Source organism: Epinephelus moara, chromosome 17 (genome assembly GCF_006386435.1).
Source record: "Epinephelus moara isolate mb chromosome 17, YSFRI_EMoa_1.0, whole genome shotgun sequence".
Taxonomy (NCBI): Eukaryota; Metazoa; Chordata; class Actinopteri; order Perciformes; family Serranidae; genus Epinephelus; species Epinephelus moara.
Window position 1 is genome coordinate 27,020,476 of NC_065522.1, and position 27,085 is coordinate 27,047,560.

General features: G+C 42.5%; 1 protein-coding gene across 3 annotated transcripts; it reads right to left on the reverse strand.

Moving 5' to 3' along the window:
• Nucleotides 1-27,085, reverse strand: per1b (period circadian clock 1b). 3 transcript variants are annotated; one of them, XM_050066693.1, is made up of 20 exons: nt 26,937-27,085; nt 13,416-14,310; nt 12,075-12,328; nt 11,817-11,938; nt 11,500-11,701; nt 11,203-11,397; nt 10,805-10,883; nt 10,300-10,406; nt 10,033-10,186; nt 9,645-9,921; nt 9,424-9,532; nt 9,007-9,166; nt 8,803-8,912; nt 8,341-8,487; nt 4,927-5,307; nt 3,911-4,698; nt 3,088-3,274; nt 2,497-2,710; nt 2,206-2,356; nt 1-1,481 (listed from the first exon to the last, which is right to left on the reverse strand). In XM_050066693.1, the coding sequence occupies exons 2-20, from the start codon at nt 13,826-13,828 to the stop codon at nt 1,200-1,202; spliced, it is 4,332 nt and encodes a 1,443-aa protein (XP_049922650.1). In that variant the 5' UTR covers nt 13,829-14,310; nt 26,937-27,085; the 3' UTR covers nt 1-1,199. The 3 variants fall into 3 exon arrangements, with proteins under 3 accessions (XP_049922650.1, XP_049922651.1, XP_049922652.1); XM_050066694.1 differs by lacking the exon at nt 26,937-27,085 and adding an exon at nt 20,505-20,630; XM_050066695.1 differs by lacking the exon at nt 8,341-8,487.

Consider the following 27,085-nt stretch of genomic DNA (forward strand, 5'->3'; position numbering starts at 1 on the left):
TTTTAAAGGCTTTTCAAGTCATTTTATTGTCTTTTTTTGTACAAAGAATTTCACAAAAATATTTAGAAACTGTTGCAGACACCACTGACGCCATAAAGCATAGGATATCACATGACCAGAACAGTGCCACAGAATAGGAAGAGAAAGAGCAATAGGGACAGAGAGGAAATAAAGATAGTCAACACTCTCAGAACTCCCCTGACTTTTTAGAGAGTTACGTCCACCTCTTTCAAATCCACCTCAGAGCTTTCGCTCGGCTCCTTAAGGTGCTGGCAGTTTGGGAAATACTGTCTGTGATGTTTGTGAGAGAATCATTTTACTGTGGGGATGCCACACCAATGCACAAACTAATGCCCGGCTGAGGAGGAACCTTAAAGTCCAGGTTCGTCTCCCGGTGATTGCCACGCTGCCCCACCGTCACCTGTACATCCCTCATTTAAAGCAACTTTTAGTGTCGCGAGAAACTGATTGTTTTTCAATCTTCGTTTTCACATCGACACTCTGGTGGGCATTCATCCTGCCTCTATCTGCAGTGGGGGAAAGTATAAAAATATACACACTGTTTACAAAATATGTCTGGAGTCAAAGTTGCTTTTGTTTTTTAAACGGGGCAATTTTTTTTTTTACATAAAATAAAGTGAAATCTTTGAGAGAAACAGGATCTAAGTGGGAGCAGGATCCCAAACCACCTGTGAAACATTCAACAAGAAGAAAAGTCACGGATAAACCCCTTCTTCTCCTCGCCAGCCCGACCCTGAACAGCAGGGAGAGCGCCGAGTGAAGCACATCCATCTTTGCGTCAAGGCGCCTTATCTGTGTAACACATTCACCTTCCTCCGCTCTGATTATCTTACAACTTTTAAATAAATAGGCCGAGAACTACAAGTACGAGGAAAGTGAATTCACCCTCTACATGTGTGCATGTCCGGTGGTTTCCAAGGCATTTAATATGCAGGTATACGACATGCCTGGTCATCAAAGTCAGACTTCATGGACAGTGCCCGGGGCCAAGTGTCCCGTCTGACCTGTCAAACACCAAATGGAAGTTGTCTTGATCAGTTTGCACCTTTTTAATGTCCCACTTCAACACCCTGTGTAAGGATGTGTCGGGCACAGGAAGTTCCTGGAAGGTGCAAATCGTCTGCACATCAGCGCAGAAACGTCGTGTATCATAGTGTTCTGTCTCTTTGGCCGCCTGCTTAGTGTGTCATGACAGACTTTTCTTTAACGTCCTCTGAGGTAGCGCTCGGCTCCTCCGCCGCCATGTCTTGGTTGCTGTCGTGTGTTTCGGTTTCTTTCTCCTCCACCTCCTCGTCTTCGTCCTCTGGCTGAGCTTCATCCATGGCCGTCTCGCACAGGTTGCCCTTGATGGCGCCGTCCTCCTGAGCTTTCAGCACGCTGCACAGCTCCATCTCGTGGATCTCCACGTCGAACGGAGCGGCGGTGGGCACGGAGGGGGGAGACTTACAGCCTGTACAGCCCTGAAAGACACGAGACAGAAACACATGATTTCCTTTCTTTTATATTAACAATTATAAATGAATAAAACATCATTAAAAATTAATTAAAAATAAATAAGAATAAATACGAAATTCAAATAAATAAATGAACAAACAAAAATTTATAAATATATAAATTAAATAAAAATAAATAAATTTAAAAAAGGAACATTTTTCAAAAATAAATGAAATAAAAAATGAATTTAACAAAAAATAATGAATATAAATGAATAAAAAATAAATAAGAATAAATAAAAAAATGAACGAATGAATTGAAACAAAAAATGAAATAAAAAATGATTTGAACAAGAAATAAAAATATTGATTAATATAAATAAATAAAAATGAATTTTACAAAAAATTAAAAAATGAAATGAATGAGAAATAAAATAAATAAATAAAATAAAACTAAAGAATGAATAAATAAAAATAAATTAAAAAGGAATCTTACAATTAAAAAAAATGAATATACTTGAATGAATGAATAAATAAATAAATCAAAATAAATGAACAAAAAGAAGAAAGGAATTGAAGAAAAAAATTAAAATAATGCATATAAAAATATAAATCATGAATAAAAAAATAAATAAATGACTAAAATTGAATTTAAAAACAGTAAAAAAAAAAAATAGGACTACTGAATTGAATTAACAAATTAATGAATTATAAAATAAAAAACAACAAACAAAGAGAAATAATAACTTACAGAGATGTTGATGGCTCGGGGCAGGCGTCCTGTGCGGATCCAGGGGTGCACCTGGCTCAGCTCCCTCTTCTGCTCCTCAGTGAAGCGTGGCTGGTGTTTCTGCATGTTCCTCAAAGCCTCACGGTCTTCTCGCAGCACGGTCTCCATGTCTCTGTTGTACGGGCACAGGGGATAAAGGGGGTCACGGATGGTCCGACACTGACAGGTTCATTCACAAAGAATCAACAAAGTTTTGCTGCTAGTACAAAATAAAAAAAGTGTTGTGTGGTCACATTTTGCCCAGTGTCGTACCTGACAGGCAGCTGGTAGGTCATCATGACCTTGTCGTCAGTGTTGGCCATCAGCAGCCAGATGGGATCCTGCAGGACGCACTTGATGAACTGCTCCTCGCCTCCGTCTCCTCCGGCGCTGCTGCTGCCCCCTGCTGGCTGTTTGCGGGAATGATCGTTCTCTGAGGAGTCGATGCTGCCGAAGTACTTGCTGGTGTGGCTGCCCTGGCTGCTGCCTGAAGGGACACGGAGAGAAAAGATGAGAATTAAAGTGTTTTGTTTCCAAAACCAGAAATGTTTAAGGTCTCACATTTAACTAAATGTTATATAGATGCATCCCCGACAACTTTCTGCAGTCAGCTCCAAATCTAACATCAAGACTCTCATCAGAGGGAAGTGACATCAGATTATGTTTCATTTTCATCAAGGCTATATTTACGGACTTCAAGAAAGTATTTCAGGTAAATTGCCTCTGACATCTATCAACCTGGAGGAACTCTGTGACTCCAGTCACTCTGCCTCCTCGACAGTCAGGGCGACCCACGGCTCTTTGAGAAAAGGAAATTGGGATGCCATTTTAAAATCTCCATGATGGTAAAATTAGACGACTCACTGGTGCCGCTGGTGCCGGAGGAGCTGCAGCCGTTGGAGCCTGAGCCTGAACCAGACGACCTGGTGCCCGAGGAGCCTGAGCCGGAGGCGGCTGAGCCGGTGCCTGAGCGGGCGTCTTCCTGCAGCAACATATCCAGCAAGTCACTGGAGGTGGACATGGCGTCGTTGTTGGACTCATTAGCTTCACCCTGGTGAGAGAGGAATATAGAATTTCAAATCTTCCATGAAATAAAGACACATTTAAAATGACGTAATGGTTTAAAATCTTAAAGGGGACCTGTTATGCTCATTTTCAGGCTCATGCTTGTATTTTTAAGGTTGTACCTAACGTGTGTCTAGCTGCCACCAGTGCGGGGTTGTCCACTGAAAATGTATTTAGTGGCCTTAAAAGAGTGTAGCGGCACTTTCTACCGTGAAAAATCTCCAATAAAAGCTTCAACCTAACATGTTGCAGCAGGAATATCATCCAAATAATAAAATGCGCAACAAAGATTACATGTTTCCCAGTCGTTAGCATGTAGCTACATGTAGCAGTGTACCTTCACCAAGGGCGTAGATTTGTTTTACCACAAGTGAAACGGGGAATTTGGTGTCCTCCTTCAGGCAATTTTGACCGTCAAACACTTCCTGCGTTCAGGTGAATTTTTATGTGACTTTAAAAATTAAAGTCAAGGACTTTCAAGGCCCAATTTCTTCAAATTCAAGGACCCAAGTCGGCAGAGTTTGAGACACAAATCACGGTTACGGTCACTGTCTATTTTCAAAAACTTGACTTAGCATAATAGGTCCCCTTTCACATCCTGTCCTGACGTCAGTGTACTTACATTCTCCTTGGAGGTATCATCAGAGCTCCCCTGATTTCCTGAGCTCTGTCCCCCTGCCGCACCGCCCTGCACCGACGGCGTGGCTTGCTGTGACGCCAGGGCCGTTGCGACCTCTAACCGGTTGCTCGGTGACTCCTCCAGCTGCAGCAGGTTGAGAGGTGAGGAGCATCGGGACTGGAAGAGGGGGGACTCTGCACCCTCGCGGTCAGCGGGTGTCTGGCTGTAGGACTGCGGGGTGCTGCTACGAGACGGGGCGCAGGTGGCCGCAGCGGGTATGGGGTTGGTGATGACAGTGGGGGCGGCTACTGGGGCGGCGGCGGGGTATGTGAAGTTAGGGTTGTAGAAGTGTCCGGGGGTGGGGCCTGGCTGAGAGATGGGCGCTGCCATCTGGGGGAACATGTAGTTCGGTAAAACGAGGGCCATCATGGGAGGTACCATCTGGTTAGGGGGGAAACGTAACGGATCCTGGGGGGTCAGGGGCTGCGCAAGCGGCGGGTAAACAGGGTAGATTGGAAGCATACCAGGAGCAAAAGGGGCTGCGGGGATGCTGGCCTGGGAGCCGACAGATGGCCAGGAGGAGGAGTTTGTCGGGGGTCCGATGGGCATGTTGAGCGGCATGTTGAGCGGCATGGGAGCAGTGCTGGTTCTGGGGTCCCGCCGGGTCCCGTTCAGGCCCAGAGAGCTGTGCTGGTCAGATGACTCCTGGTGCTTCAGTCTCTTACCGCCACGACCACGTCTGTGGCCGGTGCTGCTTCCTGCGGCGGGGTAATCCCGAGAACAGCGCACTCCTGGGGAAGAGAAGAAGACACTGAATTAAGCAAAATGATTTTGCACTTTTAACAACCAACTCTAACTTTATTTATACGGCCCCTTCACACAAACATGTCGCGCTGAGTGATACACACTGGGTACAAAATGGACTTTTATGGCTGCTGGGCAAATGGCGAGAGAGTGTTTAAATATGTGTTGTGTATAAATGACAGCGTGTGTGTGTGTGTGTGTGTGTGTGTCTCTACCTCGTGACAGAGGGTTGGCAGCCGGGGCCTGACAGCGCAGGGCCGAGGACGCCGTCTGATTGAAAACGCGCAGCTTGCTAAGGTCCTTGAAGCGGTCAAGGAACGCCTGCTCCTCCTGCTGGGTGTGGGCAGACAGCACCTCCTTTGTGAGACCCATACGGCCTCCTCCACTTCCTCCTCCTCCTGCTCCACCTCCTACACTTCCACTTCTCCGACTGTCCCTCTCTGGCTGAGTGGCTTGAGGGGGAGGAGGCGGGGGAGGCAGAGGAGGAAAGGTGAGAGTTGTGTTAGCGGGATGCGTCGGGCCGCTTGTGGGAGGAGTTGGTGTCGTTGTAGGAGCGGCGAGAGTGGGAGTTGTGGGAGCCTCCTCCATGATGATGTCTGTGACAGACGAAACAGTAAAGACGGGTGTTAAAGCAGTGAAGTGAGGCGATGTAACTTTAAAAAGAAAAGTTAAATACATAAAATACTCTCAGCTCAATACACTCATGGAATTTTTTTGTGACCAGTGGCTTATGGTGGCTAACGTTAGCAAACTTAAGACAGTTTTTTTTTATATCATCACCTTTCAAAAGACGCACAAAAACATGTTTTGGGTAAAGCACAAAACAAAAGACAGCAGAAGAGGTGACACCCACAAAATGAAGACAACATTTCCAGGATGGACGAAGATGAGAAACAGACAGAAATCAGATTACCTCCAATCTGCAGTTTTATCATGCAGCTACATGTTTCTGCAAGATAATTCTTCCGACTTTGATAAAAACACTTTTTTGGTCAGTTTCTTTGCAAAAGAAGCAAAAAACATGACAATGATCATTTAGTCCATATTGATCAGTGTTGATTTATAGTTTGACAGTGCTGCCAGTTCGAAGAGTATTTTGATGACTGAAGCCTGAAGACACCAGATGGAGCATTAGTTAATTAGCATTAGTAACTTCAGAATATTGTTTTTCTATTTTATGTTAATAAATAATTAAAGCTACGGTACACAGACAAAAGGAAATTTGAAAATACACCCTTCCCTCTCTTTCCTGAGCCCCTCCCACACACATAGTATTTCCCATGCATTAATTTATCTAATCTTATTTTATTGTGAAGTAGCATGTAGCTCATTAACTCGGCCCCTCGTTGCCCTCTATTTATCAGACCATTAATAGGACAAGAACTGGCTAGTTAGTTAAACCGACAGTCTCTCCACCCCGCTCCCTGCAGCTGTGGACTGCTTCCCCAGGATGTGAGTAGGTAGCAGCTCAGGGGATGGGTCTACAGTCAGTGGCTGTGACGGTTTGAATTCAGCCAGTGCAAACCCCCCAGAGCCGGGTCTAATGTGCGTAATGGCAGCAACAGAAAGTTTGCTGATCCAGTGGGGAGTTGACACTGTGTGGCCCGGCGGAGCTGCTGCCTGCTCTCCTCCTGGCAAGGCGGTCTGTTGCGGCGGGGAGTGAGGTGGAGGACACACTCAGTACGTTTACATGGACAGTTTAATTCCACTTTCATTCAGAATGAAAGGCCATGTAAACGGTCATTCCGATTGAAAATTAAATCCGATTAAAGGGGGTGGATTATTCCGTTTGTCATTCTGATTGAAAGAATGTTGTGTGCATGTATACACTCATTCCTCTTTAAGCACATTGCGTTCTTTCTGCGCATGCTCGTTTCCTTGCCCTTCTGGTGCGATGTCGTATATAGCGCGCATAACAACGGGTTGAGATAGAGCAGTCGGACTCATTGCACTAACCGGTTTCCATACGCCAAAGCACGGTCTTCTATCTCCCTTCTTCGACCTTCTACCTCCCTTCTCCTGCTCAACAGATGAAGCATTAGCAGAACAAGGTTGCTGTCGTACTGCTGCTTCAAGAATATAAGCAACACAAGCCTGAAAAAGGCACTAAGAACGGCGTCGTCAAGCATCTTGTTATCCGGAGCGAGGACTACAGTGTTTTCTTCTGGTAAACGTAAACACGTAACATCCGCCCCGCTCCCTATCCAATCAGAAACCTTCCCTGCCCCAAACCTTGCGCAGACCCAAATACAGCCGATTAAACTGATCTCCCGTGTAAACCCTCATTCGGAATGAATATTTCCCATGTAAACTACCTGGAAAGACTTTAATTCTGAATGATTTCATTCAGATTTATTTCATTCTGAATGAGAAGCCATCATGTAACCGTAGCCACTGTGATTCGAGGCTCTTGCCCTCGTTAGCCGCAGCTGTGGGCCTTTCGCTCTGATAAGAAGAGGGCTAAACTATTAGCAACATTTTCTTTCTATTTCTGAAATGCTTTGCTGATACTGACACATGTTTTGTTTTGTTTTTGTCACACTCTCTTTTTTTAGACCCTTTTTGATCAGTCGGTCTTCCTGTTTTGGGTTGCTTTGCAGTGTAGGCAGTTGTTGCCAATACTGGAAAAGCAACTTTCTCTGCAGGACATGGAATCAGACTTTCACCAAATGGACGTGCACATCTGCTTTTGAAGAGCAGCCAGAAATGACCTGTGATTGGACAAAGTCTCCCGTCACAAGCTAGATTTTCTAAAGCCTGAAAACAGAACCAAGAGGAGGAGCAGAAGTCTAGGTCTCTCTCATCATTCTTTAATTACAATATGCTGGGAGTTTTGCCCAATAACACCAAAATAAAAGTGCTTACCCCTTAGTGGTTTTAGAATATATCTTGTTCAACATTTAACAAACAAAAAAATAAAAGTTAGCTTGACAATGGTGTAGTTGCTGGGATGATACCTTGTTGTTAGGTGATGGAAAAGAGTTCTTGTGTTTCCTATCTTGGTTGGCATCAACTTACGAAACATTCTGCAGACTGTCTAAATCTGAGCTTTGTTGTTGGTGAAGATTCTCAGTCATCCAGGTCATGGTAATCCTAAGTGCTAATATCGTAGGCAACTGGACTTGCTTGCGTTTCTTGAAGACGTTTCGCCTCTCATCCAAGAAGCTTCAGAAGAAGAAGCTTCTTGGATGAGAGGTGAAACGTCTTCAAGAAACGCAAGCAAGTCCAGTTGCCTACGATATTAGCACTTCTGAGCTTTGTTGCTTTTGAGAAATCCAAACCACTTCCATGTCATTGACATTTAAGGTACCTTTTCTGTTAACAGTTTCCTCAGCTTTGGAGGATAACGCAAGTTCACTTTCAGCAGAGAAGAGAAGCAGCAGTCTGATTGATTTGAGATCGTTTTATCGCCCAGCCCTGAGGCAACTAAGAACTTTTATCAGAGTGTGTTACTGGTTCAGAGCTCCAAATAAAAAAAAAAAGGTCTTTAAACTCAACCCTCAATTACATTAAAGGCCTTTGAATTAAATTAAAGACATGCAGTGACTTCATACCTTACCATGACATAGACAGAACCTGCTGAGTAACACACTGAGAGTTCAGAGAGTGTGAGTGTTGAGGATTCCCACCTGACTCAGGTGGCTTCTTGTCTCCCACATGCACGATGGTGCTGCTGAAGCTACACTGCGACGTGACTGAGGCTACACTCTCTGCCTTTGTGGCCATGGTCAGGGGAGGCAGAGGAGGTGGTTCACTTACGAGGTTAACTGAACCACCTGCAAAGGAAAACAAGTCCAACAAGTTTGCTGTAAATGATTGTTTACTGTCCAGACAAGCAGCACAAATGAGCAAAGCATGTTTATTGGTAATAGAAGAAGCTGTCATGAGACAAATCAACGATGCTGCATAAAAAAAAAAAAATCCATAGTCAAAAACATGAATCAGTATTTTGACGGTAAATACACGCTGACCAAAATAAAGTGGGAAAATAACCTTAAATAAGTGGATCAGAGATATTTAGAAATGCAAACTATCTTATCGTCTACGTAACAAACCAAACCAGCTGTAGTTCAGTTATAAAAAAAAAGTACCTTGGTTGTTGCTGGCCTCCTGCTGTTTGTCGTCATCAGACGTGGAGGACGCCGTGTAGGAGCCGCACTTTCTTTTAACTGTGTTGGGAATGTTACAGCTGTCCAAGTACCTGCGCACATACAGGCAGAGCGTTGTGGATGAGTGACCTTATAACCAAAGCAACACGAACAAAAGAGAGACGGGCTTTAGGGTTGCACACACACCTTATGATGCTGTCCAGACAGTTGATCTGCTGGTAGGAGTAGCCAGTGGGAGGCTCCTTGGGGACAAGCGGCGCAGGGACCAGAGCTTTGGGTGGCTTCGTCATGTCAGCTATCAAACCTCTGATTGGGTCGCTGCTGATGGCTCTGATGCCCGCTGCGCCTGGATGAAGGGAACAGAGGGACAGGAAATTAAAAATGTAGGCAGCTCCGTTCAGTTTGTTTCACGTTAAAGGAAGAGTCTATCTGCGTTCGTCAATGGGTCAGCTCCATTTAGACGCAACAGTGAGGGTTGGGAAAACGTGAGCCTGAATGACGTTCATCAGTTCTCAGTCTGTTTTTTTTTACTTGTTTGTGTTTGTATGATCGAGTAAATGCCGCTCTCAAATCTATCACTTGGATCTGTGGATCATATTTTACCTGTGCTGGTGTTTTTCCTAGGCGGTGGGCGGTTACGGGACTCGATGAACACCTGCTGTCCGTTAGTCTTAACCATGTGGACGTCTTTGCAGATCTGCTGGAACGTCATCTGGAAAAATCACAGCAGTGTATTGTTATATGTTGAGATTCCCTGCATGAAAACACCTGTTAAAACCAAAATGTAGCCACACCTTAAACCACACGTCGCTCGTAAGGCTCACCGGTTTGTGTAACGCGACGGCTGCACCAGCCTCGTCCATGGCGGGGCCGTTGCTGTCGCTGGACGAGGCGGCGGAGGCACTGAGGTGCTGTTGGTGTGAACGCCGGGAGCCTCGCGAGCCACTGGACCCGAGCGAGCTGTAGCCCTGAGAGCTGCCGCTGTGCACCGGCTGCACCAGGAGCCGGTGGATCTGCTCGCTCAGCTGGACGACGTCGGGCGTGGTGGCGCGCGTCTCGCAGCCCTGCGGTGTCGTGAACACGTCTTCGTTCAGAGGGCTCCTGGAGACAACGTTGGAGGAGACAGTTCATACCTCTCAGGCCTCAGAGGAGTGTAACATTTGACAACTCTCAGCATTTGTCTTTGAGTGAGCAGAAACTTAGTAATCTTACGTTCTGACTTTGTGGCGCCCGACGATGAACGCCACCTTGCGGCTCCAGGGGTTGACAAAGGAGGACCAGCTGGTGTCGATGGTCAGATATTCCCCGCTGCGGGCGCACATCCTCAGGGGTGTATAATCGAACGGCTGCCCTGCAAACTGGAAGACTGAAGAGAGACAACAGTGCAGACGTGTATGAGTTCTTCTGACTTAATCGGTACATACAAGAAGAAACAGGAAGTGAATGACTCCTGTTACAGCTCAGTCTGAATATACTCACTCTTCTCATGTATGGCCACCATTAGGGGTCTGTCTTCAGGGTGGATGTAGAGCAGGGTGGGGGTTCCCACCAAGTCCTGAGGCAGGTAGCCCAACAGCGGCACTGCCCTGCAAACACACATGTATTCCCACATTATTTCACTTCATCGTCATCGCACTAAATCTCAGATTATTGTGCTCTAAACAACCAAAATAACATTTTGTGCCATGATTTTGTTGTTTTCAAGCCAACGCCGATCGAATCGAGGACCTCCCAGCATGCTATCCGTCTGTTATCCTCCCACTGCTCCATCAGAGGCCACACATCAAAAGAGATTGACAGATCACACATGCTCAGAGTGGCAGGCGAGGCTCGAGTGGAGTTGTTTTCATTTCGTGTGAAAAGCACTTGGGCTTTCAAGCAGTTTCAAGAATGCAAAATGAAAACGCCACACAAGTGTTTTCAAGGATTCCCAGCACCCATACCGACCCTGACATAATGTCCATTAAGATTCAAAATGACTGACCGTTCATCGACTTCCTGGAAGAGGCAGCTGGGAGTGTGACTGGTGGTGAAGATCCTCTTGTCTGGAGGGATACGAGGAGCTGGAGGAACGACACATGAAAGCATGTTTTAAAGGCTTGTGAGTTCATACAGACGCATTTGACTAGTTCATAATCATGTGGAGAGCTGCTCTGTTGAAACCTGTGACACATTTACATTCAAGAACAATCTTGTTCTTGATAGAGATAAAACAACTCAGTGAAGCTGCCTGGGTTACTCTGACATAACGTTATCAGTGCCAAACAGCCACAATAAAAACACGGCGAGGAGCTTTATATTATTAGAGCTGCTTCATTAAGTTATTTTCAGTGTATGACCGACAACTTCATGAGCCTGAATACAGATGTAGTAGAAAAATACCCTCGTATCCAGAGTGGACCCTCTCTGCGATGAGCAGGCAGCAGGGCTGAGGCTCAGCATCGTCCGAGTCTCTGATGGTCAGCTGGTAGGGTGTGAGGCGAAAGGGGTAGTAGCGCATCTCGCCGCCGTGCGCCCGGTCGGCACTGATCCGACAGAACATGGATTTCTCCTGGGTGCAGTCCACCGGAGGAGAAGCTGAACGGGAAGAGAGTCGGAGTCAGACATTGAGAAACTTTCCTCATCTACCTTTTCTCTCTAACCCTCTCCCAAAGTCAACATCACTCCGCCTCCGCTCACCAGACCCGATGCAGGAGGCCCAGTTGGGCAGGCGGCAGGGCGCCGTGCTGCTGTAGAAGGTACTGACGTCCTGCGGGGCCAAGAGCTCGGAGAACATCGCCCCCTGGAGACACTCTGGCTTGCAGCGCAGCAGGGACGAGCCCTGGGGTGACACGTACACGACCTTACCCGACAAGAAGGACACGGCCATGGAGAAAGTGTCCTGAAAAAACAAACAAACGTCAGTCACAGCAGTTCATTTTTTGTATGAAAAATTAAAACAGTTTTAAGAAAAAATATTAAGTTGAATAAAGCAGGAGTTAACTGTATAAACTCACAGTGTTTTTGAGGGTGTATTCTGAGGTGATGTTGTCAAGCTCCTCGATTGTGAAGGCAGACAAGTCCAGACTGCAGCCGTGACACTCCTCCACGCTCCACTGATGATAATACTCCTTGTTGGCTGGAAACGTTAAACATAAAACAGTCAGAGTGTGTGTGTTTACATATATATGAAGATACAATCACATACTGCAGAAAATAAGCACTAATGCCTGAAGAGTTATTCCAGAAAGATGCAAACACAGACGCCCCCTCACCTCGGACTTGTTTGACACACTGGAGTGCGTATTTGAGTGCGTTCAGAGTGCTGACGTGACCCTTGGTCTTGCGCTCGCTCGGTAGGCGGAGCTTCAGCTCCTTGATGGCCTTCATCAGGTCCTTCTGGGTCTGGACCCTCGCTGACTGGTTGCTGCTGCAGCCGGAGGTGGAGGGGGGGTCATGCTCCGAGCTGGTGGACAGCAGGCTGTAGGCCAACGAGCTGCTGGGAGGTGAGAGACTCTGGGAGTTGGAGCTGGGAGAGAAGGAAGAAGGAGATTATGGTGAGTGACCATTTTACACACAGATGGACAGACGTGTACGGAAGCCCTGAGAGGCAAGTGAGGACAAATAGAAATCTTGTGATCATTTTTTTAAGTCTGATCTTAATAGTTTTCTCTTCTTTTTTATTTTCATACACTAATGAAACATATTTAAGAATATTAATTCAATTTCTGCCAACATATCCCCGAATACTTAGAAAATGATCATGACAAAATAAATTAATAAATAACCTGCCACACCTTTTTCCCTCCATTTTCACATATTAAAAAAAAAAAGAAATAACCTAGAAAATAATCCTGGAAAAACTTTTCACCTATTTTTTCCTAAATAAAAAAAATTAACTTCAAAAATTATTATTTTATTTATATATATATATATATATATATATATATATATATATATATATATATATATATATATATATAATTATTTTTCCTGTTCACACACATTGAAAAATTAACACATAAAAATAAATATTTAAGTATTAAAATTAAAAATTAAACGTTTTTTCACCTAATTCTTTTGGATGAAAAAAATTACCTAAAAGCTGATCCTGGCAAAATTATTTTTTTATGTTTTCACATATTAAAAAATAAAAATAAATAAATGAAAAATGATACTGGCAAAACTTTTCTTTACTTGTTTTCACACATAAAAAGAAAAAGAACAACTTATGAAAATGATCTTTTTTAAAATTCAAATTATTTTTTTCACCAATTTTCTTGGATGAAAAAAAAACAACCTAAAAACTGATCCTGGTAAAATTATTTTTCCCGTTTTTTCAGATAAATAGAAGAAAAAATATTAAAAAAATTATACTGTTTTTTTTTTCACCTGTTTTCTTGGATTAAAAAAAGTTAATAAACTGTTTTCTTATATTAAAAAATATTTAAATTATTATCAAATTCTCAAAATTATTAATTTAATATATCTAAAAATGATGGTGGCAAAACCGTTTTTCCTGTTTTCACAGATCAAAAAAAATTATCCTGGCTTTTTTTACCTGTTTTCTTGGATGAAAAAATTACCACAAAAAAAATGATCCTAACGTCTCTTACCTCTTGTTGCTCTCTGTGGTTTCCAGCATCATGCCAGAGTCCTTGCCATTTGACGAGCTGTGGGAGCTGCGTACAGACTGGCGCCCACGTGACCCATTGTCCCTCTCCATCCCGCCTTCGCTCTCCCTCTCCCCGGAGTCGTTCCCGCTGGAGAGTCCATCCATATCATCTGAATTGGGTCCCGTCCTGTCTCGGGAACCTCCGGACCCCGACCCCACGCTGGGAGATGAGCCGCCTTCATTTCCACTTCCCTGCTCCTGAGTGGCGACACTGGCGCTGGGCTGACCGCTGCTTGTCTTCAGAGAGTTTAACACCTCTGACTCTGCTTCCTGGTCATTGTCTTTCTCGTCGCCCCTTGCCACTCGCCCCCGAGTGCTGCTGCTGGGCATTGATTTAGGGTTGTCATAACTCATACTAGAGTAAGAAGGGGCTGGAACAGCTTTTATTTAGGTGTTAAAAAGGGGAAACAGGAATAACTTGAGTTTAAGTGGGACTACTATGTATACACGCGTGAATCATGGTTATGCTGGTAGCTGAAAGAACTAAGGAGAGAAATTCATTGCTTCTCCTGCAAAAAAGGTGAAAAACCAAAGAGTTGTGGGCTGTGAGCCCTTCTTTGAGGGGTTTTAAAAAGGGCAGAGTTTCAACTGGCTGTCTGTCTATCCAAAAAAAGACAGCAATTATCTTGAGAGAAAGTGTCACTCAAAGTAACGCAGACAAGAGATGAATTCCCGCTTATGAAACAGCCTTGGCACAAGTGCTCCAACAGATGGGACGAGAGATTGTGAGAAAAACAGCTCTTGGTGAGAGCAAGGGGAAAAAAAACAAACCACAATCTCTTCACTTTGTATCTGGTTTTCTTCAGAGATGTGGTGCTCGAGGTGCTGAGGGCCACCTGAGATGGACAGAAGAAGAGAGATGGACAGAGAAAGAGAACGTTAGCTGCAGGATTACAAAACGCCTGTCATGGTCTTGCAAGTGTCTCCCAAGGACTTGCAGCTATGAAAGGACAAAAAAAGCTTATCAGTTTATTGTGCCGGCCTCCAAAGAAGCTGCAAATGTGGCCATGAAATGTTGCCGCTGCCTTGTGGTGCAGACTGAGTGTCTATCAGAAGTGTGTTGTTGTGCTGTGAGCGCCCAGCTGTTCGCCTTTTACCCAGATTATCCAGAATAAACAATCACCCCGTCTTGAGCACAGAATAACAATAATCTCCTGCTCCTATTTGCATGCAGCAAGTGCGTATGCATGCATCTGAATATAGAGCAGGTGAACAAAATTACATGGGATATTTTGTCAGTCGTCATAGCTTAGTCCACTTTTACCCAGAGGACTAACAACAAAGATAACACCGGGAGGACGCAACAAAGCTCCGCATCAGAGGGTTGTGGCAAATTAAGGATCTAAGTGTATATCTGTCCACCACCTACGCAAGTGCAAGTCTATTGCTATTTATTCCTTAGGCAAGGGAGACACCCCGTAATCCTTTAAGCCCTGCAGACGCAAACAGAAGACGACGCAGGCCAGTTTTCAGTCGTCAATCCTGTCAATTTTGTACACCTTGCTGGCCCACAACCCTCCTTACCTGCCTCCCTAAAGGGTGCAGGGATGCTTCGGTGCAGAATTTGTTCGGGACAGGTTTAATTTTGTACCTGCACTGACAGCTCAGACAAACTATAGCTTCCTCTACTGACGCACTAACCTAATATGGCTGAGTGAACATGGTCATCACCAGCTCATTACATCTGAGGAGAGGATAACCCAGCCAATGATAATGTAACATTACACTGAAATAACTAACGCAAAGGTAACAGATTAGATGGCAGCGAACGACTTCAGGTACCAGGGTTCGTCAAATTCATGTGATGCTGCCTCCTCCTCGGCCCCGAGATGCTAATGAGCATTATGTTTGGTCAGATGGATGGTGCACATGACAAACAGTGTGCGCTGTGGCTGAACTGGGCGGGGGAAGGAGCAATTATGTATCTGGAGATATGCGAGCAGGGCGTGAGTGGGCGTCGAGGCAGGCTGGCATCCATGCATACTTCCACGGGTGATGGCAAAGACACACGGTGGTGGGTGGAGGTGGTGGGGAAACTGTGCTCAGGCGACGAGAATACCATCCACACCGAACCTGGCTCTTTGTCAGCTGTGACTTGTCTACAATACTGTAAAACGGACCCTGTGTGGTTTCGTTATTTAAGGTGTGCATGAGCCTCCACGTTCCAGATATTATGACATCCACAATCTAATATATCTAGTCTGACATCACTTTATCAATATAAAGTCCAGCCCTACTTGCTAAACCAACTGTAGCAGGCCATTTGCTTCAAAGGTGCATCCCCAAATTCAATCAATCTCCTGTACAGCCAGTCACCGCACACACTAATGCTCAAATTCCCACCTACAGGCAATTTAGCGCTTCCAGTTCAGCGAACATGCATGTCTGTGGACCGTGGGAGGACACCGGAGCACAAGGAGGGAGCCCACACAGACACGGGGTGAGCATTAAAAACGCCACGCTGCCAGGCCTGAATCAGCGAGGTCAGGTTTGAACCCACGACTCTGAGGTAACAGTGCTAGCCACCAGGGTCGGGCACTATACCGCCCACCTGCTCCAATTACTCACAGGAAATGCACTCGGTAGGACCGTGTCTGATCATGCCAGATAGTGTCTGTCTTACACTGTTTCAAGATTGTGATCCCTCTGAACATATGTGCAGCCATGAGTTTAAGTCAGTTTAAAGTAAAGATGTCAAACATTCCCTACTTCCTGTTCCTCAGCTGTGATGATTTTCACTCTCTTAAATGAGTGAACAGTTCATGGACTGTGGACTGAGACATTTGAGGTGTAACCTTGGACCTACACATGAATCTGCACATTTCACATGAAGTACTGTTTCAGTCAAGTTAGATACAGTATTGTTATAATGAAGTTAAATGAAGTACTGTTACAATAAAGTTAAACAAAATACTTTTAAGATAAAATTAAATAAAGTTCTGTCATATTAAAGTTAAATAAAGTACTAAAAAAAAAAAGTACTTCTGTGATAAAGTTAAATAAAGTAGCTATAATAAAATGAAATTAAGTAGTGCTACAATAAAGTAAAAACAATTTTAATAAAGTATTGTTACAATTAAGTTAAATAAAGTACTGTTACAATAAAGTTGAACTAAGTACTTTTAGAATAAAATAAAATTTTAAAGTACTGTTATAATAAAAAAAGGTTAAATACGTTACAATAAAGTTAACTGAATTACTTTTATGATTAAATTAAATATAATAATAAATACATAATTTATCAATTATGGGGGGCTGAACATGATAAGCTCTGCTTCCTTCAGCCCCTTCTTGAACTTGCACGTTATCACAGTGTGCCATTTTTTTTTTTTTTCATATTTACTGCCTGTTTTTATGCTTGTGCTTGTTTGAGACAAATAAAAATCAAATCAAATCAAATATAATAATACAGATAAAGTACTGTTATAATAAAGATTAAATAAAGTACTATCATAATAAAGTTAAATGAAGCACTGTTATAATAAAGTTAAATGAAGCACTGTTATAATAAAGTTAAATTATGTACTGTCAAAATAAAGTAAAATAAAGTATTGTTGCAACGACATAAATCAATGTAGAATAGGGCTGTCAAAATTGCTCAAAAATGACGTTCGAATATTCCTTCTAAAAATAACTCATAGGTTCGAACCATTCGAATATTTTTTTTTTCCGCATTATGTCCACAAGAGGGCAAACTAATACAAGGAAACATACTTGTATATGTATTAATAAAAGGAAACGTAACTACTTGTAGGTATTTTTATTTCAACATAAACGTCTTTGAAAACATTTACACACTATTTTTATTTCAACATAAACGTCTTTGAAAACATTTACACACCTACACATTAAAACACATAAAACAATTATCTATAACATTACGTTATAAACGACCGCGGACCTCTCGCTCGCCCCCCCTCTCTGACCCGTGGCCACACCGCCCGCGGAAGCGCTGCGAATAGCCTCGAAGCACCGGCTCGCGCCCTGCAGCGATCGTTTCGGCGTCTGGTCTATTTTCTGTGCGAGCCGCGAACGAACGTGTCAAGCCGGGTGATGGAGACAACAGCTGGGAGCAGAACCGCTTGTCGACCAGGCTGGAGAAATGCGCGTCTGATGCCAACGCCCACTCGCAAAGAGGACAGCTGCGGTGGTGTTTTTTTTTTCTCTCCACAATCGAATATCAATTTTCACATTCGAAGGTCCATTTTTTTTTTCAAATTCGAATTTAAATTCGAATTTAGAATATTTGTTGACAGCCCTAATGTAGAACCACTGGTGCTTCTATTCGGAAGCATCCGCCTCTTCTTGAGCCCATAGTGTTAATGTTTTTGCTCTGAACTGGAAGCTTCCGGTCAACAGTTGATGTTACCCATTGGCTAAAAGTTAAACCATTATATCGACACAGTTAACCATGAGGATTTATTCACTGTGAGCAGGAAACAAACCAACAGCTCTCCAGTTCATACATAACATTCACAAGTCACACTGGTGCTCCACGGTTGCAAAATACAACCACACGGTCACAGTCTGGAGCTCTGCACATACAAAAACAAACTACTCAGCACTGTGACATCACTTGTTTTTTTAGGGCTTTGAGAGCTGTCAACACCACATCACAACAAACAATCATCACTGTATTGGTAAACAAGAGGCAGGAGACACCACTGAATCTATCACATAGTCACACAGAGCATTATAACCAGTGAAACAGCACAGCTCCACCTCACTGTTGGCTGGGCTTTGCTCCAACAGCTGGTCTCAAATCTGCTCACTATGATGGTAACGAGAAACAAGAGTCCATCTGATGTAAAGACTGTATCTGTAAAGCTACGAACAATCACACAATGTTACTGTGTTGTAAGAATAATGACACGTTTCTAAGGGAAACTACACACATAAGAAGAAAGTGCATTCTAATTTTAACTGTTAGTCAATCAATTAGTCTGCAAAATAATAGATATTAACTTGTTTTTAACTAAAAACTGAGTAAATAAAAGACACTTTGCTGGTTGCACCTTCTTAAATGTGAGTAGTTTCTTACTCTCAGTCATCCATGATAGTAATTTGGGGGCCATCAAGTTCAGTAAAAGGCAATAAAAATAACTGCATTAACTGCAGTTAATGTTGCTGAATAGGGACGAGCATTTTAAGTAATTTCCATATTCGAGTACTCGCGTTAAATTGTTTTAAAGCACTCACGAAATAAAAGTCTGACAAAAGAATAAGGTCTTAAATGAACACTTGAGCGAAAACGCAGGTAGGGGTTCAGGTAAACGCTGAAATACATGGGACATGGATGCAGCGTGACATCTGACGTAGCTACCTGCAACAAAGCGTGTCCATTATAATCAACTGAAGCTGCTACAATGACCACGCTCTTCTCTATTTTTACGCAGCTGTTCTCTACGGCTCCCCAAACGCTCAAAACTACACAAAACTCTAACAAAAATGATTAAAATAAATACCTCACTGAAGCTGCAGAGCAACTTTGAGGATGTTTTTACATTTAGCATGAAAATAAATCAATCAAATCAACGCATCCTGTTGTTCAAACCATCTGGTTAATTAATTCAATACAACTCAACACACACAGTATGTATTTCAGCTGTTTGCTCACCTTTCTGCAAAAACTGTAGAGATTAGCCGTCATTATAGCAATACATATTTGAAAGTTTCAATAATCACTTTCCGCTGTATCAATACACCGCTACCAGCTGTACTTTCCCTTTTTGTTAATGTTCACCACAGTCATTCTGATGTTTTCTACTTCTAACCAAGGAAAGAAAAGTCATCGTTGTCATATTATGGCCTTGTAATATTTATTTTTAATAGAAATTGTAATGAGTGTGTTCTCCCTGGTATCAAAAATAGTATTGAATATCATAAGGTATCGTATCCCAGTTAGGAAAGTCCAGTATCGTTTCATCATTTTTGAATACTTCCAAACATCACTCTTAACCCTTGGACAAACTTTCTGTATTGAACGTCAATGGACAAGATGCACACACAGTTCTATTCATAGTACAATCGTGATGGACTGTGAGGTGAGCTAACGGTCCATTTGACTGCCGTCATCGGGTCAAAGTGAAACTAAGAAGATGCTGCTGGGTCCAGAGTGAATACCTGCACTGCCCCGCCCCTTTAGGAGACCAGCTGCAGCCCTGAGTTCATTCATTCACTGGAGTAAATACTGGACCCAGTTTCCACAAGCCCCGACCCCTCTTAGCACTCTGACACTGAAAATGACACTGTTTTGAATCTGATCGTTCACTCGGCTTCCAAATGAGGCAGGGGGCTGCAGGAGAGACGACCACGCCCACTCAGGAAGTGTTTAACATTTCATACAACTGGCACAGCTTGTGTCTTTTGTTGGTCCCACTAAGAACAAAGGTCTTCTGCGGATGTGCAGATATGCATGGATAGCAATTACATCATTGCCTCCTGTCCTATGTGTGTATATATATNTTTATATATGTATATATATATATATATATATATATATATATATATATATATGCACACAAATGACTGAATACATGCATGCACAGAGTACTTGAGTACTCAAACTTCATACTGTAGTTGCTGTAATTATGTATATACATGCTATATCTGCAGAAATGTTCCTGTCATTATTAATACATAGGCAACACCCTTACAAATATATGACCATGCACATCTACACTGTGCATTTTCTTTTCCTTTAATGACACAACATGCACTATGAAGCACAGTGTGTCAGCCTGGAGCAGTAACACCCACAGCATAAACACCCACTGATTCATACTACACACTATACACACACATTGTCACAGAGAGAGACACACCTGCGATACAACTTGTCCCAGAGACACAAGTCACCTGTCCGAAACTCGTCGGTAACATGAGACACTCCCCTGCTGCAATGTACAGCGCGAGGCTGCAGGAAGGTGTGGCAGCTCCGCGCGTGAACATGTGTGCATCCACCCGTCAGCACCACGACGTGTCCATATCACTCAGTCACGATAAGACAACAACAGCAGCGTTTCTTTACCTCGTCTGTATCCGCAGAATAACCGCACACAGCTCCGTGTATCTCAGTCACAGACTGTGCCCGCGCACAGCAGCTCCGTCCCGCTCTGCCTCTCTGTGTACATACGGCACGTGTCCGCGGCGGTGCTTTCCGCGAGCCCTGCCGGCCGCTGATTGGTCAGCGCGTTGGACCAATGAGAGCGCGCGTCCCGCAGAGGCCGGGCCTGCCTGCGACAGCGGTGCTGTCTGCCAAACACTGGTCTCAGCTCCGCCTCGAGCTCTGGCTCCGCACACACGCGGGGCGGTGTGCAGATGCGCGAGCTGATCCTGGACCAGTGTCTGAGGGAGGCTGCGTACTGTACATCATGTACATTTATGAGACACGCGCTCCAGCAGTTGGGAGAAGAAACACGTATGTATGGACACATGACTTATTAAAGTAGTGACATTACTCTACACCAATATACTAAATATATAAATGCATATTTACAATTATCATCTTTGACTAGTCTTTTAAATAACTTCTATTGTATATTACAGAATTATTTAATTTTATAATCTATGGATACATTACTTTTTTATACTGTGTTTTTTAAGGTGTCCTTGAGTGCTTATTATTACAAAAAATATATTTATATTGTATGTATAGTCACACTTCCTCTGTTTAATGTATATGGTATGTTATCCTTTGTATGGCTATATATCTGAGGTTTTTGTCTTGTATTCTGTATTGAGATATTTTATTTTATTCTATATATTTATTTTTCCATTGATAAATTTGGTGTATATATTAAGCCTGGAGAACCTGTTGATGTAACACAAGTATTTCCCAATTTAAGATCTTAAAGTCCATCCAGCCAGCCAGCTATATATATATACCATTAACTTCAATTAAAAGCGTAGTCCCAATTGAACGCACAGTCCCTTTTGCTAGCCTGGTGTGGCCACACATTTTGACAATTAGAGGCCTGTCTCAATTAGAGGCCTGTCTCAATTAGAGGCCTGGGGTCTCATTTGTAAAGATTGCGTACGCACAAAACGAGGCCTGAAAGAGGCGTACGCCACTTCCTTTGGAAAAGTTGTGATCTATTAAAAAATGTTGTGATCTATTAAAAAAAGTGGAAAAGTTGTGATCTATTAAAAAATGGAAAAGTTCTGATCTATTAAAAACAGACTTGATGGGAGAAACTTTGACCCATGCTTACGAACTTTTTGGAGACAGAAAATTGGCGACGCAGATGGTGACGTGAAAGCCTGATTGTAGAAACTGTCAAATGTCCGTACGTACACTTTTAGTATGGATCCTACGCACTGTTTTATAAATGAGACCAGTTCATTTTTTTTAATAAAAGTTCTTCGGATGTATAAAACCTACTTATTGGCTACCTCAAATTATGTGTCCAATCCTCGATAACCCCGTAAGTTATTCACATTCCTTTAGTCCATAATGGTCCTAAGATCAAAAGTGGTTTAAATAAACTATTTGATTGCATGTCCCGATGTTTCCTGAGCAACAGTTTTGCGTGAAAGGAATTAAAGACCTGTCCCAAATATAGGCCCAGTGAGTTACGCAAATAATAGCCTGGGCCACTAATTGAAGTTTTACAGTAACTTGTATTTCTATATGCTGAGGTTTTGTTCTTGTATTCTGTATTGAGCTATTTTGATTTATTTTGTATGTTTATTTTTCTTTTCATTTACATTTTTCAGGTGTATTTATCCTTCCTGTGCAATACCTGTTGGTGTAACACAAGAATTTCCCAATTTGGGATCAATAAAGTCCATCTAGCCAGTTATAATCTTATTTATAGCGTCTATCTTATTTGTCTTTCCAGTCTAATATATCATATCTATCCTATCTTATTTATCTAATTTATTATTAGGGATGCATAATAATATTGGCACGTCATCGGTATCAGCTGATATCGCCCAGTACGCTTTTTCTTATTTTGAACAATGAATGAATAGAGAGAGTATGTATGTATAATATGATGTTAATTCCACAACAGGAGAGACTTGTAGGTTAAATATCGGTATCGGTTATCTCTTAAAAGAGTTAGGCAAAAAATCCACTACCTATCATCGTATTGTTCTATCTTATCAATCGTATTTATCGCTTACCCTTTTTATCTTATCTACTTATCTATGTACAACACATTTTAAATAATTCATTAAAATGACATTTTTAAGCCTCACTGGATGTCAATAAATCCAACTGCTCTAAATTCCAACTGTGTTAAATTCATTTCTGTGGCCTCATTGAGGGAAAGGATTATTGTTTGCCTTGGGAAAAAAATCCCGGGTACAACATGTCCAATCTCTGCCATGGGCGGGGGCTCCGTCTGTCACTCAGACCAGGTAACCTCAGGTAAACAAGTCCACCAACTGGCACAAAACTTGCAGACTGGGAAAGGTCGTAACCTGAAATCGATGCAACGTCTTTAAAGACTAGTCAGCTCAGTATGAGTGAACGTCAGAGCTGCAGAGCTTTCTGCATAATCCAAGCTGTTGAAACCTATGTTATAATAACCTAGTTGGAAGATTATGAATGCGCAATAAAGTGGTTCAGCTACATTTGAGCAAAAGGGGAGGTCCGAGCACATCCGCTGGATTTCTGCAGGGTTTCTCGAACTTATTTCCATGTTGGAATTTCACACACAACACGTGCCAACTTCCTCTGCATCACTGTATCAAGCTGTTGTAATAAGTAGCTTAATCTGCCGTCCATTGAGGTATTATTTTATCAATGGACGACAGACGGGCCATTTTAGTGAAGCAAATGTTCGCTGATTTGGCTGAGACTCCCAAACCAGGAAAGAAGATTCAGTTTTGTGTCATACTGGGAAGCAATACTCATTATGTTTGCTTGTCTGGGAACCATCTATCACTTATTTATTACAGATTTTTAAAGAATCCCGCCCCTTTTATCAAATGAACTTGCCCTTTTCTCTTGAACTTAAACTTTTGCATGATTCTTCCCCGTGTTATGTCATGCCGTAGTGTCCTTTTTTTAAATAGCAGGTCTAAATATATGCAATAACTGAGATAAAATGCTCCTTACAAGTCTTTTCATGACGCCGTAACAGAGCCAAGAAGTTTGATAACTGTGGTAAAACACACAAAGATAATTATATCAGCCTCAAACCACAATCCAGACTAACATTATTATCAAAGCTCTACGTGACATATCAAGTTCTGGTGTAATCACCATGATTCAAGTGTCAAATTGAAAAATAATAGACAAAGCAATCTGCTTAGCCTACAAGCAAACTCCACATAACTTTGTGTTTGCAACTTTAACAAGAGACTGTTTGACAATCACCACCGGTCCTGGGATTAATAATTCTAATTGCAATAATTGCAAGACAACCCTCATTAGCAAGTGCAATGGAAACCGAACCACCTCCGGCATTTTTAAGAGCCACCAGCGGGCCATTTCCTGGCAGCCTGTGGTAAACTCTGTAGCTTTGATTGTTTTATTGTTGTCTGAGAACAGGGAGGACACAAACACTCCCGCCTATCCTCCATAAATCTCTTTCCCTGTCTGTCTTTTCTTGCCTCGAGCTTTAGTTTTTCGCCATTTTAAGGCGCTTTAGTTCAGTTTAAAGTGGAGGAAAGAGACTCAGTGAGAAATGCTAGTCAAGGTACAAGCAATGCTCTTGTCACAGAAACAGGTGGTGCATCGTCTCGCTGCTCCACTGCCTCACCCATCACAGTCCAAACTTGGTACTGCTGCTGGTGAATCACTCATTTTAAAGTGTCACAGTGATGGAAAACTATAAGCTGTTTACATGGCTTCCTGTCTTAAGTGATGATGAGTCAGTCCCCCACATATGTTTGATAATCTAGTTTAAATGGGGATTGAACTAGAGGTGCGACAATTAGTTGATTCATCGATAGGCGGGATAATAATCGGCAATCGTCAGAGCAAAAATGAGACATTTCAAGGTTCTCAAGTGTGAGGATTTGCTGCTTTCCTTGGCCTTATATTGTAGTAAATATAATATATAAGGGTTTGGAAATGTTGGTCGGACAAAACAAGATGTGTAATGAAGTCACTTTAGACTCAAGGGTATTGTGGCACTGTTTTCTGATGCTTTATAGACCAAACAATTAATAACGAACATGCCATTTCACCACTTCTGCCATCCACGCATCATTAAAGCTGCTTTACTTTCTTATGCATAAGCTGAAAGAGTCGTCTTTATGATGCCCACCCACAACTTTCTCCAAGATTACAAGAAAGTAGGTTACTCCGACCTTTCTTTTCTAATCTTCTGCTCTGCACTATCTTGTCCAACACTTGCCTTTGTAAACTTCTTGGATGTTTCCGTGCAGCTGCCCTGCACACTCAGACGCTAAATCGGGTGCGATATCTGCGAAAACCTTTTATGGTTCGTCTGTGGACGATTTACTGTAAAGCAGAACATAAGGAAAACCACACAGGGCGTGCATTTATATTCTCATGAACACCGCTACATGTTGAGCATCATAGAGAGTGATAATATAGACGCCGCCAGCGGGTCACTCCATGGTTACCACTGATGTGTGAGAATACATGCATTGAAATTGGCTGACTGTGAACACATCATAGCAAAGGCCTACACAAGTACGCCTGATTTATAACTACGTACATGTTTTAAGCAGGCTTAATGGAAGCAAATACATAGTTGAATTTTAAGAGCAACTGAATAATTCACATTGAATATAATCACTCAGATTGTTCAGAACACTCAGACTCGACTGCCTCTCCTGTCCTGGACAGTGGTGGAATGTACATTTACTCACGTATTGTACTTGGGTACAAATTTGAGGTACTTTTTTTTTTACTTAACTTGAGCATTTTAATCTCACGTCGCTTTCTTCTTCTACTCCACCACACTTCTGAGGGACATATTGTACTTTTTACTCCTAAAATTATTAGATTACTTCAGTTAGTTACTTTACAGATTTAGATTTTTGTGCACAAACCACATGAAAATATCCAACTGCAACCGAAGCCTTACATTTTCCTTACTTAAGCAAGTGTTTCTACAGTGTGTGTGTGTACATTATTAGTTTTTTTAAAATGTGAATTTGACCAATTAAATTTAAGCAACCTGAATATATTTTACTTATTTGTTTTTTTATCAGAATTTTCAAACAAAATTTGAAACTTCTTCATTTGCAATTTCAAAGGGTGAAATTGCAAATATTTTTTCAATATTTCCAAAGAGGTGAGCTCAATTTGATGCACTATTTCAAAGTAAAATATTTCAATGCTTTTCATTTAATAGTGCAGGGATGCTCTATGGCCATCATGATAAGAGTATGCATGCATAATATGATGTTAATTCCACTGAAGAAGAGACTTGATGATGACTAAGATTAGGTGGGGAAAAAAAGGGAGTTGTTGCATATCGGCATATCAGCAAAAAAAATCCAGTATCATGCAACCCTTCAAGGATGTTTAAATTTCCATGTAAAGTATTCAGTGGCTGCTCAAATCCAAACACTGTCTCCTGTTTGCTCCCATAGATTTTGTTAGGCTTGTGTGATTTTGACTATTTCTTTTGGTGTACAGAGGTATGCTGGGATGCAGCCTGTGTAGGTGACGTGCAGCAGCACAATGCATGGGTGGATTACAACAGTTGCCGATAGCAGAACATCATCTGATTGGCTAGAGGCACGCAACTTGCACAGATTAAACCCAAAAAGTACACAATGTGCACATCAGGAGCACGGGAGCTTGTAGTGGATCGAAACTATACATCACTGCATGTTGTTAATACACCAGTTTAAACTATAGACCGCAACACATATGCTGCAACAGCTCAGTTACAGATATAAAAATCTTCACATAATTAATTCAGCATAAATCTGAAGTGGCTGTCGCCTTCATGGATCCAATGGGGCGTGCTCAGCCACCATTAACACTGTAATAGTGTCACGTATGCACTGTTAATAAGACAATGGGCGGTTTATTTGATGTCCTGTCATAGCAGAACACGACTCACGTTGTTGTCAGCGAGCATAACGTAAATACTATACAGCACAGTGTGAACCTATCACAGCGGAGCATATAGGAGCCCTGGACATTGTGCAACGTCCACATGTACTGTATGTCCAACCTATAGGAACACAAGTGCACTTAATCATAGAAATACAGCTCCTGATATGTGGATAACAGGCAATAATGGTGTTGACTTCTTTAACCCCCACAGACATTAAAAATGACTTCTTGTCGTGACACATTACGCGGCACTTACAGGGTTAACAAGACGACTAGTCTGTCTGTACATTCTGAGAAGTGTCATTACAGCTAACATTAAGCGATATAATTAGGTTTAATATGAGGCAACTAAATAAGAATACGACTGTTGTTTTTGCCCGAAGTGACAGCTAGCATGCTAACGTTAGCCACAAAGCAACGGCCACAGAGACGACAGTTAACAGCACAAATCCGACATCTTACCTTTAAATACGCTTCAAAAACGACAACAACAGCTTCAGTATTCCGCGATGAGGTGTTTGTCGGTCTCACAGAAATAACAACATGAATCCTGGTAACGTTAGCGACAACTGCCTGTACTCAGCGCTCCGCATTCGCTCTGTACACTTTTT

What these genes read in the sequence shown, in the direction of transcription:
- per1b (XM_050066693.1), bottom strand. Translation starts at nt 13,828, where the DNA reads ATGAGTTATGACAACCCTAAATCAATGCCCAGCAGCAGCACTCGGGGG. An exon ending in GGCCTCCTGCATCGGGTCTG is followed by an intron (nt 11,398 to 11,499) that starts GTGAGCGGAGGC and finishes CTTCCCGTTCAG; the next exon opens with CTTCTCCTCCGGTGGACTGC. An exon ending in GGAGGCCAGCAACAACCAAG is followed by an intron (nt 8,488 to 8,802) that starts GTACTTTTTTTT and finishes TTTCCTTTGCAG; the next exon opens with GTGGTTCAGTTAACCTCGTA.